Source organism: Rissa tridactyla, chromosome 11, assembly GCF_028500815.1.
Source record: "Rissa tridactyla isolate bRisTri1 chromosome 11, bRisTri1.patW.cur.20221130, whole genome shotgun sequence".
NCBI lineage: Eukaryota > Metazoa > Chordata > Aves > Charadriiformes > Laridae > Rissa > Rissa tridactyla.
Genome location: NC_071476.1, coordinates 4,706,983 through 4,724,952, shown reverse-complemented (window position 1 = coordinate 4,724,952; position 17,970 = coordinate 4,706,983). Strand labels below are relative to the sequence as shown.

Here is a 17,970-nt window from a genome sequence, read left to right as displayed (position 1 = left end):
ACTAGCACGGGCATGAGAGGCTGCACAGCCATACACGAGACACATACACAATTCAGAAGCAACTACCAGAATTGGCTTCCAGGCCAGGATAAATCCGGTGTGCCGCTTTAGTGAGCGACAGGATAGGGGAAAAGCAACTATTATGTTGTCAGGAAACACCAGCGGCGAGCATCTCCGCGACACCTCTGAGGGGTTCCCCCGCCGCCTCGCCGGGACGGGGCCCTGCACCCCTGCTTTGCAGCCGCCTCCGCGGTACAAATCCAGCCCCAATGTTCCAGCGCCGAAGCCGGCAGCCCTCGCACCCGTCCCACACGCGCTGAAGTTATGGGACTCGGCATCCAGCCCCAAGAGCTGTGTGCGGCGTGGGGAGGGCAGGGCTGCTCAGATCCCCCCTCACCTCCAGTTTGCCCAGGGACCCCCCAGCATCCGAGGGCTCCCCCCAACCGATGGCATCACCACGTCCCCAGAAGGATTTAACCCGCGTGGTTCCCACCGCACCCGAAGATTCTCGCCATAAACGCGGGGGTGCGAAGGAGCATCACCGAAGCGAAGCCCAACGCGCCCCGACCCGGCCGGCAGCTCCCCCCGCCCCATCCCCCCGGGGGCGCCCCCGGGACGAGCGGCGACCCCCGGCCCCGGCACCTCCCGCTCTGCCGGCCACGGGCACGCCCGCACCGGGGGTCCCACGGGTGGCGGTCCCGCGGGGGCCGGCGGGTACAGCATCCCGCAGAGGGTCCGGATCCCCCCGCACCCCCGGTGGCCAGCCGGGCCCGGCTCCCGGAGCCTTCCCAGCCTCCAGCCCCGGCGGCGGGGCCGCGGCCGGGCCCCGATCTCCCCCGGCGGAGGCGGCCGAGCCCCCCTTACCTTTGTGCCCGCCGAAGGCGCCGTACCAGGAGAGCGAGAGCAGGGCGCAGAGGCAGCCGAGCAGCAGGGTGAGCGCCGTGCCGCTGCGGAGCCTCATCGCCTCCTCGCCGGCGGGGGCGGCCGCATGTCCCGGGCGCGGCGCGGCCTCGGCGGCCCCGGGGGCCCCGGCGAGCGCAGCGGAGCGGAGCGGGGCGCGCAGCCCGCCCGCCCGCATGCAGCGCCCGCCGCGGGGCCGGGCCGGGCCGCGCCGGGCGGGCGGGCGGGGCCGAGGGGCGGGGCCGAGGGGCGGGGCCGAGGGGCGGGGCGGCAGCGGGCGAAGGGCGCCCCCGTGCGGGGGACTGCGGGGCTGCTGCGGGGAGCGGGGCGGGGGGGAGCGAGGGAGTGTGTGCGTCTCTGTGTGTGTGTGTGTGTGTACGTGTGTGTACATGTGTGTATATACGTGTGTGTGTGTACGTGTGTGTGTACGTGTACATGTGTGTGTACGTGTGTGTACGTGTGTGTATGTACGTGTGTGTACATGTGTGTGTACGTGTGTGTATATACATGTGTGTATATGTGTGTGTACGTGTGTGTACATGTGTGTGTGTGTACGTGTGTGTGTACGTGTACATGTGTGTGTACACGTGTGCGCATGTGTGTGTAGGTCCATGCATGTGTGTGTAGTTATGCATATGTGTTTATGTGTGTGGGTACATGCACGCACATGTATACGTCCGTGTGAGTGTGTGTTATGGTGTGTGTTCCATCGCGTGTCTGTGTGTGTCCATGTGTGTGCATGCATGGATGTGTGTGTGTGGGGGGTGTGCAGGTGTGTACGTATCTGTGTACACGTGTGTGTACATGTGTGCACAGGTGCACGTTCATGGGTTACACATATAAATGTGCACACCTGTGTACTTGGCTCATTCATGTGGATGTGTACATGTGTGCTTGTGCACGTGTATGTCCATACAAAGATACATATATCTCTATAGGTGTCTGCCTGGGTCTGTGCGTGTGTGTGTGTGTGCGCGGGCACACGTGCCTGAGTCCGTATGTGTGTGTGTGTCCCCACGTGCCTGTGTGCCGGGGGGGGCCATATGTCTCTGTGTGTGTGTGTGTGTACACCCAAGTCCATATGTCTCTGTGTGTCTGTGTGTGCACACTGGGGTCCGTACGTCTGTGCGTGTCCCTGCCCATGTGTCCTGGTTTCAGCAGCTGTCCCCATGCATGGTGGAGCGTGCGTCCCTGTGCGCATGGACCCACGTGTCTGCCCCTCTGTGCAGCGGGAGTGTGGACGTGCGTGGACATGTGTGGATGTGCGTGGACATGTGTGGACGTGTGTGGACGCCTCCCCCAGCCCCCGAGGTGCTCACGGGTGCCGGTGGCCGGTGGTGTGTGCGCAGCCCCTGTGCGCGGGGAGTCCCTGTGGCCACACGTACAGGGCTGTGCACGGCGGGGGGTGCAGGACACGGTGCGTGTTCGCTGCCAGTTCCGCGGGAGCTTCATCCTGCTGACGGAAACAGCGTCTGATGGTTATTGAGGGAAGATCGGTGCCCGATGGGTATCGCCAACGGGAGCTGCCGCCTGGCAGGACGTCGGCGCGCTGCCAAAGGATCTGACGTCTGGGGGTTGTGGCCTTGAGCTGCTTGCCTGGATGTCGGACAGAAGAAATCAGATTTTAAAATTATTTTGCTTGTGTTTTCTTCTCTTAATGGATCCGGCTTTATTTCGTTATAGACCAGGAGGAGCTGCACGGGGAGGTCGGGTATGAAATGCCATCTTCCCGTGCCTCCATCCCTAGGCTTCCTTCTGTGCTTGTCTGTGAGGTCAAACAGGAGGCGGCAGCTCCTGTGCCCCCGACACGAGTACAGAATTCCTCTGGCTATAAAGTTGTCATCTTTCATTCCCCAGACCTCTTTTAGTAAGTAAATATTTCTCAGATGTGTAAATATTGCAGCACTGGCTTCCAGTGACCAAAGTCTGCCGTTACAAATGTTTGGATCGATTAGGGAGCAGTGGAAAGCGAAGCGCGTGCCCGTGCCAGAGGCAGGAGCGGTGATGGAGGCGCTCGGACCGGCCCAGGCAGGGATGCGCTGGGAGCCAGCCGGGCTCCGCGGGCACGTCTCCTGCGGGCACCACTCCAACCGACGCGGGAATCCTCCTGGAACCGGGAAATCCAGGAAACGGGTCCTCAGGTCGCCCATTTCTGCAGGAGGTGGTCCTGTCCCTTCCTGCGTCCTTAGGCTCTTCTCTAGTTTATAAAACACACCGCATTTTTCAAATCTTGACATGGCCTCTCCCAGTGGATTAGGAAACTTGGGAAGGAAATGGGCAGGGGGCCCTTAGGATGGCACCCGAGGTTTCTGCCTCCGCTGCCAGAAGCCAGCGAGGAGCTGGGGGGGGGCCCAGCGCAGGCCGTTGCTCACACCCTGAGTAGGGAAATGCACTGAACGTCATTCTCGGGAATACTGAAAAAAAAAAACCAAACCAAAACAAAGAGGGAGGCCGGATCTGTGCTTCCTCACCTGGATTTCGCAAGGCATGGCCCCAGCCACGTCGCCTGCCGCAGGAGAGCCGGCAGCACGTCCCCTGCCTCGGAGCAGCCCGGCCCTGGGGCGCTTGATGGGCTCCGGGGAGAGCAGCCGCGTCCCCAGCTCGGACCCCCAGCCCAGCGCAGCCCCCACAGCTCGCTCCTCGGCTGCAGGGAAAGCCACCACCACACCAGTGAGAGCATTATTTCACCATTAGAGCAAAGAAAACAAGCCCCCGCAGCTCTGTCCCGCCCAGCCTGCTCAATTCCTCGCCTTACACCTACGCGTTAAACCCAGGAGCCCACAGAGGGTTCGCAGGAATTAATGGCAACCCCCCCCCCAGAGGTGTCAGACAAGTTCAGGGCTGCCGGTGGGACAGGCGTGTGAAACCCTACCGCCCCTAAAGCGTTTGGAGAAATAACACGACGCGTTTTAGTGCATGAGATGTTGGGTGTTTTATTTCCAGACGTGCCAAACGCTCCCACCGCTCGGGATACGTGGTGTGTCTGCAGTGGGAGAGAACGGAATAACATTAATAATCTCTCCAAGACAATTAATTAGACTCTTTCCCAAGGATAAAGCTTAATCTAGTTTTTGCTGATATACTTTGTCTTCATAAAAGTCTGAATAAATGAATGAGCTTTATACCACCCTCATATGACAAAAACCTTGGGCTCTCTTGGAAAAAAGTGAGGGATGAAGCAAAATTGTCAGCACTTGCGATTTTTATATCAGACCTGCAAAGTTCACTGTTATTCTTGAAGTCCCTCCCTCCTACCCCAATTTTGGCTTTTATTCTGCTTTTAAAAAGCGAGTTTTGAGCCTCAGTCCTTTCTCAGAGCAAAGTTTAAAGTACAAACTGCAGCGACTCAAATCTCCAGCAGCAAATAAACAGAGCGAAGACGGTTTTTTAAGGAGATCTCACGACCTTCGAGCAGCTGATGCTGGCGATACCGAGCACGCTGCAGAAACGAGGGCCTTCCACTCCCATAGCAATCCACCGGCCCTGAGGCCATTACAGAAATTAGAAAGAGAACACATTTATTAGGTCTGGATATAAAATGTAATTCAGATTTATAGCTGATTTTATTTAGCTCTCTAAAGAGCTTGGCTCTGGGGTTTGGCCCAGCCGGGAGCAGGTCAGGCTCGGTCCTTCCCGGGCTGCTGTAAGCAAAGAGCACGTGCTGTTTTTCTCCTAAAACAATTGAACTTCATTTTTTGTGTGTTCTACTGGGTTCAAACGTCACCGGGGCTTGTTTTCACTGCAGTGCAAATGTTACCAAGTTCTCCTTAGCCAGGAGAGCTGAAGATCACAGCAGGGTGCTTACCTTCCGTGTGTTGACATGTTGATGCCTTAATTCAGGGCAAAAGCTACGAGTCAGGTTCTCAAAGCGACACTCAGCCCCAGGAATTCGGGTAGGTTGCAAAAAGTCCCTTCTCACCTTCGGGAATGCGAAATCCTTATGTATTTGCACAACACCCATAGTGTGTTTGTACTTTGTGCCTGCTCTCCACCCGTTTTCCTCGTCCGCTTCCTCTGCCTCAATGAAAAATAACTGTGCCAGAGTTTTCTCTGCCCTTAAAAGTTTCATGTCACCGACGAGCACCAGTGCTGAGCCTGTGTCAACACCTGACGTGGCAGAGCCGACCTTCTGGAGAGCTCAACCTCAAAAATGAGACAGCAAAAAAAGAACAACAACCCCCACTCGGCTTCCCCTTCTTCCTGCGCCGCTGCGGAAGGAGGGTTTCTGCTTCGGAGGCAACGAACGGTGTTTTCGCTGGGCTGGCGGAGGAGGGAAGCTGTCATGGGACCAGGCTGAGTCACCCACATCTGACCCGAGGCGTCCGGAAGATCCTGCGCCTCTCCAGAAGCCTCTGGAAGGAGCGAGTGGCACCACGGCAGCGTGTGGACCGTGGCACCCGGTCCAGCTCTGCGCCATCCCTCCATCACCACACACCAGAGCCGGGGGCTGCAGGGGGGCCAAATCTCACCCAAAGTGCCAGGGCAGTGATGGGGGCCTGACGGATTGACGATTTGGGGAAGAATTCCCTCTGGAAAATCATTGTCAGCCTTTGTTGTGGTTGGCAAGGAAAGAAAAGACTGGATCCCCCTCCCCCCAGCATCCCGCCAGGACTTTACTGCGAACACAAAAAGTTTGGACTTAGGGAGTCTTTCCGGTGATCGTGCCCATGGAGGAAGAATCTCAGCAAATATTTTTAAACACTTCCCAGCAGCAAGTGGGTGTAGAGAGAAAGCAGAGCACTGCAGGGATGCTAATTGCTCCTTTTTGAGCCTTTCCTCTGTAACCTTGAAATTTTAAACTTGAACAGCTTTTTTTTTCCCCCATCCCCTTTGCTGTTCCCTTTGCTACATCCATCTGTGTTGCAGGCTGACAAACCACTTTTTGGGCAGTGGTTGCTGTGACACTGTGGGATTCCTAAAGAACCGTAAGAAAACATCCACGCAGCCAGCGCTTCATGCTGGGAGCGCCAAAACCCGGATCCTCCAGCAAACCCAGGGAAAAGCATCTCAATCTATGTGGGAATACAGCACAGCTTCTCACACGGCCTCTCCAGGGGGCTGAGAATCCGCCTGGAGGCGCATCCCAGGGCTGGGGGCGATAGGAAATGCTGGGATAGTGAGGGCTGAGGTCTGCTCCGAGGTCTGCTCCGGAGAAGGGCTCGCTGGGAGGAAATCCCCAACCTCGAGGAGGAGGAGGAGGAGGAGGAGGAGGAGGAGGAGGAGGAGGAGGAGGGGACTCACTGAGTCACCCCTGTCCCGTGATGGGTGAGCTAAGCTAAGAGCAGGCTGGTGAAAGCCTTGTTTTCCTTATGTTTTGTAAAAGTGCATGATGTCACCACCAGAAAGCTGAGCGTGACTCAGCACTCCCCACCAGGAGAAGGGAAATTCCCTCTGGCTTTTGGCCCCTTCCATATTTGCCAACTGGATTAAAGTTCACACAGAGGAAAACTTAGATTTCTGGTTTTAATTTGGTGCATCGCCTGATAATTATAAATGCATCAATTAATCTGGAGACACGACTGGCTTGAAAAGGCCCAGCAACTTGAGGACAACCCCCTGTGCCACAGACCCCCCAGGCAGTAATGGAGAGGGGAATGAGGAATTGTCCCTGTCTGGGTCGGCAGCAATTCGGTGCCAAAAGAATGAATGCGCTAGGGCTGGGCCCCAAAAGCCAAGTCTTTGGATCCGTAAATAAGACCAAAAGTGGCCATTGGGGTCCTCAGAAATAGGGCAGAAGATGGACATGCGAGAGGTGATGCTTGGCAAGGCAGATAACGGCACTGGCAGCATGTCCTGTACCGCGTGCCCTGCTAACACCAATCCCAATTCTGATTTTATGGAGAAAAAAAATTCGGTTATGTCAAGCCAGCAGCTTTCACCGACATTTTCAGAAATCAGGATACACACAGCAAAGAGGCAAAAGGGAAGGTGAGCGCAATACACCTTTGCTGCACGCCCAAACCTTTCGATATCTCGTGCTGTAAAAGCCGGTGAATCATTCCCTGCACAGCATCATCCATCACCCGAATCCACTTATGTTTATACTTTAACTCATCACTTCAAGGTGGAATGTTTGCCATGTCATACCTAGCTACTGAAATTCCTAGAAAACTTTTTAAGTTAAAAAGGGCCACCCCTTTCCACTGTAAATACTATTCTCCAGAGAAGTCTCATGATTTCAAAATTGCCACACATATACCAAAAATGTATCTACACAGACGCACAAGTGTTTTAACATAAATACTTTAGGTCAAGAAATAAACTACCTCCACAACGTCAAAATTAAAACTTATCCTTCTCTTGACTGCAGAAGACGATAAATCATGACAGTTTCTCCTAAGTTTTTATTATCTTAAACCAAGAAATATGTCACCAAGAGTCAGAGTGGTCAGGCCCTTGGGTGAGAGGAAATTAACACCAACGAGGAACCTAATAATCATTGATCCATCTTTATTTAATTACACTTGGACGGCACAGTCAGTATGTTCTGCCAGCTGGACTTTCCTGTGGCCAGATTAAGAGGCCTGTCAACTGTATCTGATCTGCAAAAAAATACTGCTGCCAACCAAGTTGGAAAGCCCCCAGAACATCCTCCTTAATGTCAGTTGTGTTTATACTAGTATCTTTATTTTTAGTCCCCCCCTTCCGAAACGCTGGGTTCGGGGAAGAGCGTTAGCTGAAGAGTTATTTATTCCTGCCATGCTGAGCACATCCCCCCCGCCCCCCCGATGGACACTGCCACCCTGGCTCCTGCCTCCGTCATGCTGCTGGGGGTTGGCTTTGCTTGCTCCGATGCAGAAGACGGAGGCGAGGAGCAGGACCGGCATGCCGAGTGCTGCATTGGTGCGTGCCCTGGCTAACGTGGGCGGCTGCTGCCAGGCTCAGCTGGGGTGCCCCGTGGTGCACAGCAGACCTGAGGTTGCGTTTCCCCACCAGTGGGTCTCGGAGCCCACGTGGCCGCCCAGAAGGTACCGAGGCCACACTCGCTCCTTGCTGCCCACGCTTTTGTGATCAGCAGGGCCCTGCGCCCCCAAACCGCCCCTACCCCAGTCTGGGCATGTGAGCGCGAGCATGGGTGCTGCTCGTGGGGGCCGGGCAGGGCAGAGAGCAAACACGGGCGAGTGTCCACAGATGGTTCCGGCTGCAGGAAACGCACCAGCGAGCCTGTACCCCTCATGTCACATGGGGGCAGCGGCTGCCGTGCACAAGCTGGGGGCATGTAAGAGAACTTAAACCGAGCGCGAGGGGGCTTCGCAGAGATACCTGCTCCTCAAGCTGACGTGCCTTATCCTTAGCAGCCGCTTGGCACGTGTATTTTAGACCAGTGCTGCGCCGCCCCGTTTGGCTGCGGGACCCCGGCCCGCCGCCCGGACCCCAGCGGAGCCCAGCGCGGGGGCGGAGCCTGGTCCGCAGGGGGCGGAGCCTGGAGCTGCGAGGACTCGACGATGCTGGCGCGGGGGGCGTGGCCTGAACTGGGGGCGTGGCCTGGAGCTGGGGGCGTGGCCTGGAGCTGGGAGGACGCGGTGAGGCTGGCGCCGGGGGCGTGGCCTGGAGCTGGGAGGACGCGGTGAGGCTGGCGCCGGGGGCGTGGCCTGTGGCGGCGCTATAAGGCGGGGGCGCAGGGCCCAGCTGTCGCCCCGCCGCCCGCCCGCCGCAGCTACCGCAGCTCCGCCCCACCGGTCCCTGCCGGCAATTCCTGCTGCGCCACAGCCATGGCGGCGCTGACGGTGAAAGCCTACCTGCTGGGCAAGGAGGAGGCGACCCGCGAGATCCGCCGCTTCTCCCTGCCGCCGCCCGCCCGCTACCAGGCCATCCACGACCGCGTCGCCGAGCTCTTCCAGGGGCTGCTGCGGGCCGGGCCGCCGCCCGCCTTCCGCATGCACTACAAAGGTGAGCGGCGGGGCGGGGGGGCTCCTCCGGGTCAGGCCCCCGTGGTCCTGCGGGTGGGAAGGCCTCGGGGCTGCCCGGCGGGTGGGGTGCCCTCGCCGCCCCCTCCGGTGACAGCCGACCGGGCGCCTGACCCTGCGCTTTACCTTCTCTAGATGAAGACGGGGACCTGATCGCGTTTTCCACCGACGAGGAGCTGGAGCTGGCGATGCCCTACGTGCAGGACGGTGTCTTTCGCGTTTACATCAAAGGTAACCCCGCACAGTTTCCCGGGGCGGTCGCAGGCCTCTGAAAACGGGGGAAACGAGCCCTGGCCCTTCCCCTTGTCCTCAGGGGCCTGGTGGAACCTGCGACCTTCGGGGGGAGGTGAAATAAAGGGCTGGGTGATATGCCAGAACGTGAATCCTTGCTGCCGAGGTGGGGTAAACACATCACGAGTTTCCTCCTAGCCCTGTCATCTTGACTGGGCCAATGTGAGCCAGTGTTGTCCTGCTGGCTCCCTGGAGACGCTGGATTAGCACCCGTATCTTTAATATTCACAGCAGTGAGTTAGAAAGCCTTAATTCTGGCTTATTCCTCAGTGCGCAGTTGCTCCCTTGTCCGTTCTGCTCATGTAGATATCCACAAAACTTTTATCTGTGGCCTATCTAATGAGTCACTCCAGCGATGTTGTCCCTGCTCTCATCTGTTATGCCTCCTGGCATTTCTTCCTAGCTCCCTCTCCAGAAACATTTTGTTCTTGCAGTTCTTAAGAAGGTGGGACCAGAAGCCAAACGGGGCAGTGCAGCACTAATCTAAAATAAACAAGCCAAGAGGCTGTTAAGGATAAGGCATGCTCAGTTTGAGGAGCAGGTATCTTTGCAAAACCCCGTCGCACTCGGTTTAAGTTCTCTTACATGCCCCCGGCTTGTGTTTGGCAGCCAGTGTAAAAATAAACCGACCCAGTAAGTCAATACTGCTCTGACAAGGGCTGTTTGCGCTTCCTTCTCCTCTGCCCGATGTCCAGCCTTTAAATAGTAACCTTGTTTTGATGCAAAGTTTCCTTTCCTTAATAGAGAAAAAGGAATGCCGGCGGGACCATCGCTCGCAGTGCAGCCAGGAGCCCCCCCGCGACATGGTGCACCCCAACGTCATCTGCGATGGCTGCGAAGGACCGGTGGTGGGTGCCAGGTTCAAGTGCACTGTCTGCCCCGACTACGACCTGTGCAGCGCCTGTGAGGGGAAAGGCGTCCACAAGGAGCACAACATGGTGATGTTTCAAAGTCCGCTGCTAAATCCATTTGAGGTGAGCAAAATCAATGGAGGGGGAACTAATGAATGGGGATATTCCTCCAATTTAAGTCACAAGTTCCAGTTACTCAGAATCTGGCTGTGTGAAGAGAGTCACGTGAATGTTAACCTTTACAGTGGCTTCCCCGAGGACGCTGGCTCCGTAAAATGCGGCATGGTGTTCCACCCTTCCCATGGATGCACTGCTGGGGATATCCTGGCCCTGCGGCTCCATGCCAAAACTCCGAACAAGCCCAGGCCGGCACTGCAGCCTCCAGTCCACCCACTGCAGAAGGTAAGAGGAGATGGCGCTGGTAAACAAGGTGGTGGTGGAGCCAGAGTAGCTGAGGTTCTGCAGCACAGGGTGGAATCTGGGTGGAAAAATAGACACAGGAACTACTCCAGTTTCTTTCAGTGCAGAGCGGGATTATTTTAAGGCATGCTTGGGCCCATGCAATAGATGGGGATGCAGAGAGAGTATTGGGAACCAAACAAAGCTGAGCTGTTGGGTCAAGCATGTCATTACTCCAGTTCTGCCTTTCAGCATGGCTAATGAGCCTTAACAACGCTAATGCCACCGGTTTTCTGTTCCAGAGGTAGCTCAGAGTTATTTTTTTGTCTCTATACTGCCTTTGTGCAGTGTGTGAGTGACAGCAAATGAGCACCAAGATCTCATGGGGATACACTGGATAGGTGCTTTTTCCCTCTGAGCTCCTATGTATGCTAACAGAAATTGTTTTTCTAGAAGCTTCTACTAACAGCCAGCCTCAGGACCCCAATGTCACCTTCTTAAAGAATGTTGGTGAGAGTGTTGCAGCTTTTCTGAGCCCCCTGGGTAAGTGAGTTACAGTTTGTTATCCCACTTCCCGAGACTGGCTTAAAGGTCCTTTTAACAGGAGCAGCCGTCAGCTGCTGTGGCTGATACTGGCACTACCTCCTGCCACTAAGCCTCAGCTTACTCCTGGCACTAACGATTCTAGGCTTAGAACAGCCACTCGGTACCTTTTCAGAGCCCTCCTTTGGGAGGAAATGAGGAAAGATTTTTATTAACGTGTCACCACTGCAACACACTAATCTTAAGTCAGTGGTGACTCAGGATTTTGCCTGGCTTATGTAGACACAAATAACTTCATGCATTTAGAGGGTCAGGCTAGGCTTGTTTCAGGGGAAGACAACTATTTGGTGCTTAGCTATTCGTTGCTTAAAGAATGCTTTGCATCTTAATCTGTACCTGTTATATGGCAAACCATAGGATTACAGAAACCTTACAGTGTTTAGACCGGGATTGATGCACGCTCTTTTAGGACTGTGCTATGGAAAAACCTCTGTAAGACTTTCTCCATCTCAAATGCATTTCTAGGTATTGATGTTGATATTGATGTGGAACATGGAGGACAGAGAAGCAAAGTGACTCCTGCTTCTTCCAATCAAGAGCAGAAGAGTGCTGAGTCAAGCAGCGGTACGGTTAACCAGGACGCTCAGACCAAACAAGACTGGAATAAAACAGATTCTGGTACAGATGTAAATGTTGTTGCGGAGCAGATACAAGACATGGTGATAGATCCTGTGCCCACACAAATGGAAGATGGCAGCTTCCAGTCACAGGTACAAGAACCAAGACATTAATTTCATAATGCTTGCTAAGGCTTTACTAGAAAGGAAGACAAACATTTAGCATGCAGTGGGGGATTGATGCACAGCACCTTTGCTTTACTGGTTTACAGCAAAGGTGGTGGGATGAGTTTTGGATGTAACTTTTGTATTAAAGGCAGATAGTAGGAGGATGTATCCTACCTGGAAAGCACTGCAGCACCTGGACCATTTTTCTTTCCATTTCAGGAACACAGCGAGTCCAGCAGTTCGTCAGGGGGTGATGAGGACTGGACCCACTTATCTTCCAAAGAAGTGGATCCTTCCACAGGTGAATTGCAGTCTCTGCAAATGCCAGAGACAGAGGGTCCCAGCTCCCTGGATGCGTCTCAGGATCCTCCCCAAGCAGGACCTACAGGACTGCGAGAAGCTGCACTCTACCCACATCTCCCACCAGGTATGAGAACATAAGCAGGTTTCATAGCTGGGAGTAGTTTTCACTCAGGAACTGCCAACTTGCCTGACATAAGCAGACTTGCTTTTAGAGGTGGTAAAAACCAAGGTTATGTAAGTTAGAGCTAAACTTGTCCATAACTTTGTTAGCAGGTAGGGCAACTCTTGCACGCTGTTAGGGACAGTGAGCTCATTCTCTTCTTGAATGTGGGCAGCTAAGTCTTAACAAGACTTCTGACCGTAGACTAATATGCCATTCAAGCTGTAGGAAAAAAGGTGGTATCCTAAATCATGTCCTTGCTATGTACTCTTCAAGAGAGCCCTTTAATGCAGGATGCGGACGAGTACATCCTGCGACTTCAAGACAGCATTTTTCTGGTGGGAGCCAGTAACAGTATGCCAGGCTCCTTAACTGAGATAACAGCACAGTGTCCTACAGCAAGGCCAACCCAGTCTGACTCGCAGTTTTCTTAGCTAGTTATGTATCTTCTATCTCAAATGTCTGCCCTCCTGGGAGATAAAGGAGAGCACGTTGTGTAGCATTTAACTGGCTATCCTAGGATTAGTGCCAGCCTACCTATTGTGTGGTATTAAAGCCTTTGCTGGTTTGCCAATTATATGAAATACTTCAACTTCAAACTATTCTTCTCTTAACAGAAGCAGACCCTCGCCTCATTGAATCTCTGTCCCAGATGCTCTCCATGGGCTTCTCCGATGAGGGTGGATGGCTCACTCGACTCCTGCAGACCAAGAACTGCGACATTGGGGCAGCACTAGATGCCATCCAGTATTCCAAGCAGCCACCTCACTTGTAGTAGTCTGTGTAACAAAAAGCACTTTCTTCCTAACTGAAAGCAAACAATGTGGTACAACTTAATCAGTGGTTCATCTTTCTCCCTGCTAAGGGTTTCTGTCTCATGTTCCAAAGTGCTTGTAGAATGGAGGAAAAAATAAATACTAGTTCCTGTGATGAGTCTGTGTGAGTGTTTTAAGTATCACAGCTGTCTGAGTTAAGAGCGGAGGGACTAGACTAAGAACATGTGATTTTATGAGGCAGCTCAGGCCTGTACTGCCTCCTTGGTGTTCCCCCTTAGGGCTACACTTCTGAAGAGAATTAAATGCTTTGCTGGCTCCAAAGCCTGCTCTGCAGCACTGGAAGAAAGGGTTGCTAGGGGAGATCTAAACAAAGAGGTGGAACAGGAGAAGAGCTGGAGTTTGTAATGGGGAATTAATTACAGAATTTAATTGTACTGACCAGGACGCCTTAGAGCTTTCTCCCCTGAAGCTGACCTATTTCTATTCTTATTTCTAGCTGATGTGGTTGTTAGATAACACTGTGTAATCCTAGTACTTGCCTGCTGCAACAGTCTCTTCTGCCCTCATACCCTTTTCCTCAAAAACAGCCACAGAGCAAGTAAACAACTTCTTTAATAAGTGCAGTTCTGTACAGACATCTTCAGGTCAAAATCTTGCCTCAAGTACTCAACGTACCAAATACATTATAGAGACAAACAAAGCAATGCCAAAGATGCCTAAGCATCTCAGAGATCATCATCAAACTCCTCACCTGTGCAGAAGAGGTGCTCACAAGAAACACTGCTAGGGTTTGGCCTGGTGTTACAGTTAACAAGGGCGTCTGCCCTCCTCATGCTCTCCAAACAGCACCTTCCTGCAGTGGGCCCTGAGACACCAGATCCTGCCCTTATCAATTGGCTTTGAGGTTCTCCGAACAGCACGTCATCCTCAACTGAGCAACTGCTGCTGATGCCAGGCAGTTTTAAGGCAAGCCGTTCAGTGTTAGCAACATGCTTTTTAAATTCAAAACCTGTACCTGGAGGTAGAGCTCTTCCAGCCTGTTCTAAGCATCTACTGGCCACACCGTCATCTGCTGCGGTGGTGCTGTGTAGCTCCAACCTTCCACTGCCCTCCTGTGGTGACAAGGTGACCCTGGCAGCATTTTTGCTACAGCTGTCAGAACATGAGAGAAATTCTTCCCACTTAGAGGGTTTGGTACAAGCAGTTGGGGTTTGTGTATTGTCCTCAGGCACTACGGACTCACAGACAGCAGGAACCATACTGTCTCCAGAAACAGCATCACTGTCATCTTGATCAGCCATTGCTACTACACATTTCTTGCGCTGTAAGAAGGAAGAGAGCTTGGTTATAAATCCAGCAAGCACAGCCAAGCTGCACAGAAGCAGGCAAAGAGCACTCAGGTCCTTCATATGCACCCAAATTCTCACCAGCCTCTGAGGCTGATGCTCTGGGCTGTGAAGACTCAGGCCAACTTCACTGGCACTGCAGGAAACCACAGTGCCACTGCTCAGTAAGGCAAAGCAGCATAGCTCTTAATTGTGCTGATAGAGGAATCTGGCTCAACCACTCAGCTTACGCAAACTGGCATTGTTTTTGCCTGACTAAAACCATTCAGAGAGAAACTCCTAACACACGTTTCTTCTCCTCCCCAGTCATTCAAACGGAAGAGCAGAGGAAGACTCATAAAACTTCAAAATTATGATGACACAAAAGAGGTCAGGAGAACACGGTTTTGTTTTACTGGTAGGATCTTCTACAACTAAAATACCTCAAAGGTTTTAACCTTTTTGGCTCGGTAGGCAAGCTGGAAAGCTCCATTTTCCTCTGCGTAGTCTTGAACATCACTGGAGAGAAAGTTCTGCTGTTTCCTGTGCAAGAAAATAATTCACAAAGAGGACAGATTAGCTCCACTGTGAGTTGTTTGGGTTTTTTTTCCACAAATCAGCAGTAGCGTTCATAAAATGCATAGCTCTAGCATTAAGAGAAGTTTTGCGCCCAAATACCAAATCCCAGCTCAGGTCAGGTCAGGTCACACATTGCAACCTGTACTTTGTCCAGCTATCAGAGGCGAGCTACCTCCCACACCTCCAAACCAAATGTCACCACTCGGGGGCAGGAATTACCAAAAAAAAAAAAAAAAAGCTCTTTTTGTACCTTTGTTCTTCCACAGTGTTCTTCCTCCGGGAACAGAACTGTTGCCTTTCCATACCTGCCTCATCCTCCCCATCTTCCTGACCTTCACTGTCCTTGTCCAGATATTTACTCCAGCGGCTGACTTCTGCCCTTCCCTCCTACAACATCAGAGAATTACTGAAAACAGCAAAATACAGGGTTTTCATTTTCGGCATTGTTATGTATATGCTGAATGGCTCAAATCACAGGTCAGTTTAAGACATGTTCCTGTATCGTGTTCCCAGGTTCAGTATCCCGGTGGAGCGCAGAGTTTCTGTATTCATCTCATTCTCTTTGCTGGAGCCTCTCTGATTATATACATTATTTCAGCTGTCTGAATGCATATAAAAGGATCACTGTTTTCACTTTGATTCACCTAGGTCAGTATGGGTTGGTATTTACCTCAGCTTTGTAGGTATCTTACCTGCTGGAGCGAACTGTCTTCACGTTGGGCTGCTACATTTTTGCTGTCATTTACAGATTCTTCTACGCACCTAAAATAGATGTTTAAGCTAGAGTTTCTAGAACACACTTCTGTGTATTGATTTATAATTTTCAAATCACCTAGTCATAGCACAAGGGACTGGATAGAAAGCATGGGTAGGAACAGTGGAAAGCCAGCATGTCAGAAAAAAAAAGGATCTATAAAAAAGCAGATGTCAAATGAAGGATTTGCAAGATATATTGCCCAAATACTTGAAAAAATTTAATTAGAGGGTAGTCTCCTTCTTTCTATACAAATAGAGTAGCAAGTTTGATCTAAAGTCGCTAATCATTTAATGACAAATTCTAACTGATCATAAGTAGGGATATAACAGCATGTCTTTTGGGACAACAGCTTAAACCCACTAATTATATTTCACGCAAACAAAGAAAAAGGGAAGTTATTTCACAATGTTTTGAATTTCACCATGTTTTGAGAATAGAAATAGCAACTCTTTTTGATAAAGTGAACAAACAATGAGTTTTCTTCCCAAAGCTTAACCCTGAAGCACTGTATATACGCAACTAAGTTATCTAACTAGCTTTGACTGATTTCTGAAAATAACCTTGAGTAAAAAGGAAGCTGGACCAGTTCAAGACCAGTTCATGTTTAGGCAATTTGTAAACAGATTCAGGAATGAAATAAACAGGAAAGTGCTACTCAGATTTTCCAGCCCAGCAGGAATTACACCCAAACGTTTGCTCTAAACAAGTCTTTTTATGAATAGCAGCAGCTACTACTCAACAGATTCACAGTGTGAAGACCCTGAATGCCAACAGTTAGGTAGCAATAGCTTCGAGTGGAGGAGGTTTTCTCTCTGAGGATGCACCTCTGCACTGCTTGTCAGTCTGTAAGATGGACACCTCCACAGTCAGTTCATCAAACAGTAAATAAGACAGACCAATTTGAAAGAAAACCCAAACAAACCAAACCCTATTGCATATATTTTAAGGGGTAAAGGCCTGACCAACACACACCATTGATCAACTAAACTTATCTGAAAAAAATTCTTGTCAAAAGAAACATACCAGGACACTAAACCCAACAAATAGCTTGTTCCTGTGAGGGGACAACTAAACTGGCACATGTCATGGCTTTACAACAGGACAGAAACCCTCCTGTGAGCTCAAATTAGGAAATGGGCACTGCACGTGTGAAGATGTGCATCAGCTGTAGCACATCAAAAGAAAAGAGCAGATAAAGATTAAGCACTTTACCGAGATGTCCAACCAATTGCTTCCTCCGCCTCACCCTGCAGCAAGTTTAATTTCTGGACGTGGTGCCGACAGTCTGGGCCTGACCCTTGGCCATAAACCTGCAAAAACAACAACAAAAAAACAAACAAAAAACCAAGGCTGAGGGAGCAGCCAGATGGAAACAACAGAAAGCGAGACTCCACTTCAGGTAATACTAAAGTTAACCGAGCGTGTGATGCCCTGCGTAGGGCTAACCGCCACACTGGGCTCCGCACCGCCACTGCACGGGCCTCGCCCCGGCCGGCCCCTCACCTTCTGCACCGCCTGCCGCTGGCCGCACACGCTGCAGCTCCACTTCCCGCTCCGCTTGGCCTAGGAGGGCGCAGAGGGGGTCAGTGCCGGCCCGCAGCCCGCTCCCCGGCCCGGCCCGGCCCGCACCCACCTGCTGCACCTGGAAGAGGCGGCAGCGGCAGCAGCGCAGCGCCCAGAACGGCGCCGCCATCCCGCCACCCGCCCTCGCCATGGCAACGCGCGCCTTCCGGCCACGTGACGGCCCGCTACCAGCCAGTCCGCCGCTCTGCGCCCGGGGCCGCTGTCGCGACAGGTTAACTGTCGATAGGGACAGGCCGCTCCAGCTTGGGCACTGGGCTGTGTCACCAGCAGCCTCTTACCCTGTCTTATAAACCAACCTATTACCTGGGCTGAGTCGCCTCCAAAGGGGAAGGGTTACGGCAGCGCCCGCCTGCCAGGAGGGAAACGCTTCAATGACCGCGTCTGCACCTGCATGAAGCTGCGTCGGTCTGCGATAGACACAAAGTAAACGCACAGAGTAATTTAAAAGAAAGGAAAAGCAAAAGAAAGGAAAAGCAAAAGAAAGGAAAAGCAAAAGAAAGGAAAAGCAAAAGAAAGGAAAAGCAAAAGAAAGGAAAAGCAAAAGAAAGGAAAAGCAAAAGAAAGGAAAAGCAAAAGAAAGGAAAAGCAAAAGAAAGGAAAAGCAAAAGAAAGGAAAAGCAAAAGAAAGGAAAAGCAAAAGAAAGGAAAAGCAAAAGAAAGGAAAAATAGGGGGTAAAAGGAAAAGAAAATAGGGGGAAAAGGGAATAAAAGAAAGTAAAAAGGGCAAAAGAAAAAAAGGGCAAAAGAAAAAAAGGGCAAAAGAAAAAAAGGGCAAAAGAAAAAAAGGGCAAAAGAAAAAAAGGGCAAAAG

General features: G+C 52.1%; 3 protein-coding genes across 7 annotated transcripts in view; 1 reads left to right on the top strand and 2 right to left on the bottom strand.

The window, feature by feature from the left end:
- Nucleotides 1–1,066, bottom strand: part of MGAT4B (alpha-1,3-mannosyl-glycoprotein 4-beta-N-acetylglucosaminyltransferase B) — a 52,755-nt gene extending 51,689 nt beyond the window's left edge. For both annotated transcript variants that reach the window (XM_054216924.1, XM_054216925.1), the window contains exon 1: nucleotides 865–1,066. In XM_054216924.1, coding sequence (XP_054072899.1) covers nucleotides 865–961 — 97 coding nt within the window. In that variant the 5' untranslated portion in view covers nucleotides 962–1,066. The remainder of the gene's footprint in view (nucleotides 1–864) is intronic.
- Nucleotides 1,067–8,521: 7,455 nt separating this feature from the next.
- Nucleotides 8,522–13,069, top strand: SQSTM1 (sequestosome 1). Of its 3 annotated transcripts, none has more exons than XM_054217004.1 (8): nucleotides 8,522–8,790; nucleotides 8,943–9,038; nucleotides 9,843–10,072; nucleotides 10,195–10,351; nucleotides 10,805–10,891; nucleotides 11,417–11,661; nucleotides 11,896–12,103; nucleotides 12,757–13,069. In XM_054217004.1, the coding sequence occupies exons 1-8, from the start codon at nucleotides 8,613–8,615 to the stop codon at nucleotides 12,912–12,914; spliced, it is 1,359 nt and encodes a 452-aa protein (XP_054072979.1). In that variant the 5' UTR covers nucleotides 8,522–8,612; the 3' UTR covers nucleotides 12,915–13,069. The 3 variants fall into 3 exon arrangements, with proteins under 3 accessions (XP_054072979.1, XP_054072980.1, XP_054072977.1); XM_054217002.1 differs by having other exon boundaries at nucleotides 8,523–8,790; nucleotides 10,802–10,891; XM_054217005.1 differs by lacking the exon at nucleotides 10,805–10,891.
- A 101-nt stretch (nucleotides 13,070–13,170) lies between these two features.
- On the bottom strand, nucleotides 13,171–17,443 carry MRNIP (MRN complex interacting protein). 2 transcript variants are annotated; one of them, XM_054217006.1, is made up of 7 exons: nucleotides 17,210–17,443; nucleotides 17,080–17,139; nucleotides 16,789–16,886; nucleotides 15,512–15,581; nucleotides 15,070–15,206; nucleotides 14,684–14,783; nucleotides 13,171–14,237 (listed from the first exon to the last, which is right to left on the bottom strand). In XM_054217006.1, exons 1-7 carry the CDS (start codon nucleotides 17,288–17,290, stop codon nucleotides 13,641–13,643), a joined length of 1,143 nt encoding a protein of 380 aa, XP_054072981.1. In that variant the 5' UTR covers nucleotides 17,291–17,443; the 3' UTR covers nucleotides 13,171–13,640. The 2 variants fall into 2 exon arrangements, with proteins under 2 accessions (XP_054072981.1, XP_054072982.1); XM_054217007.1 differs by having other exon boundaries at nucleotides 14,699–14,783; nucleotides 17,210–17,442.
- Between the last annotated feature and the right edge of the window lie 527 nt (nucleotides 17,444–17,970).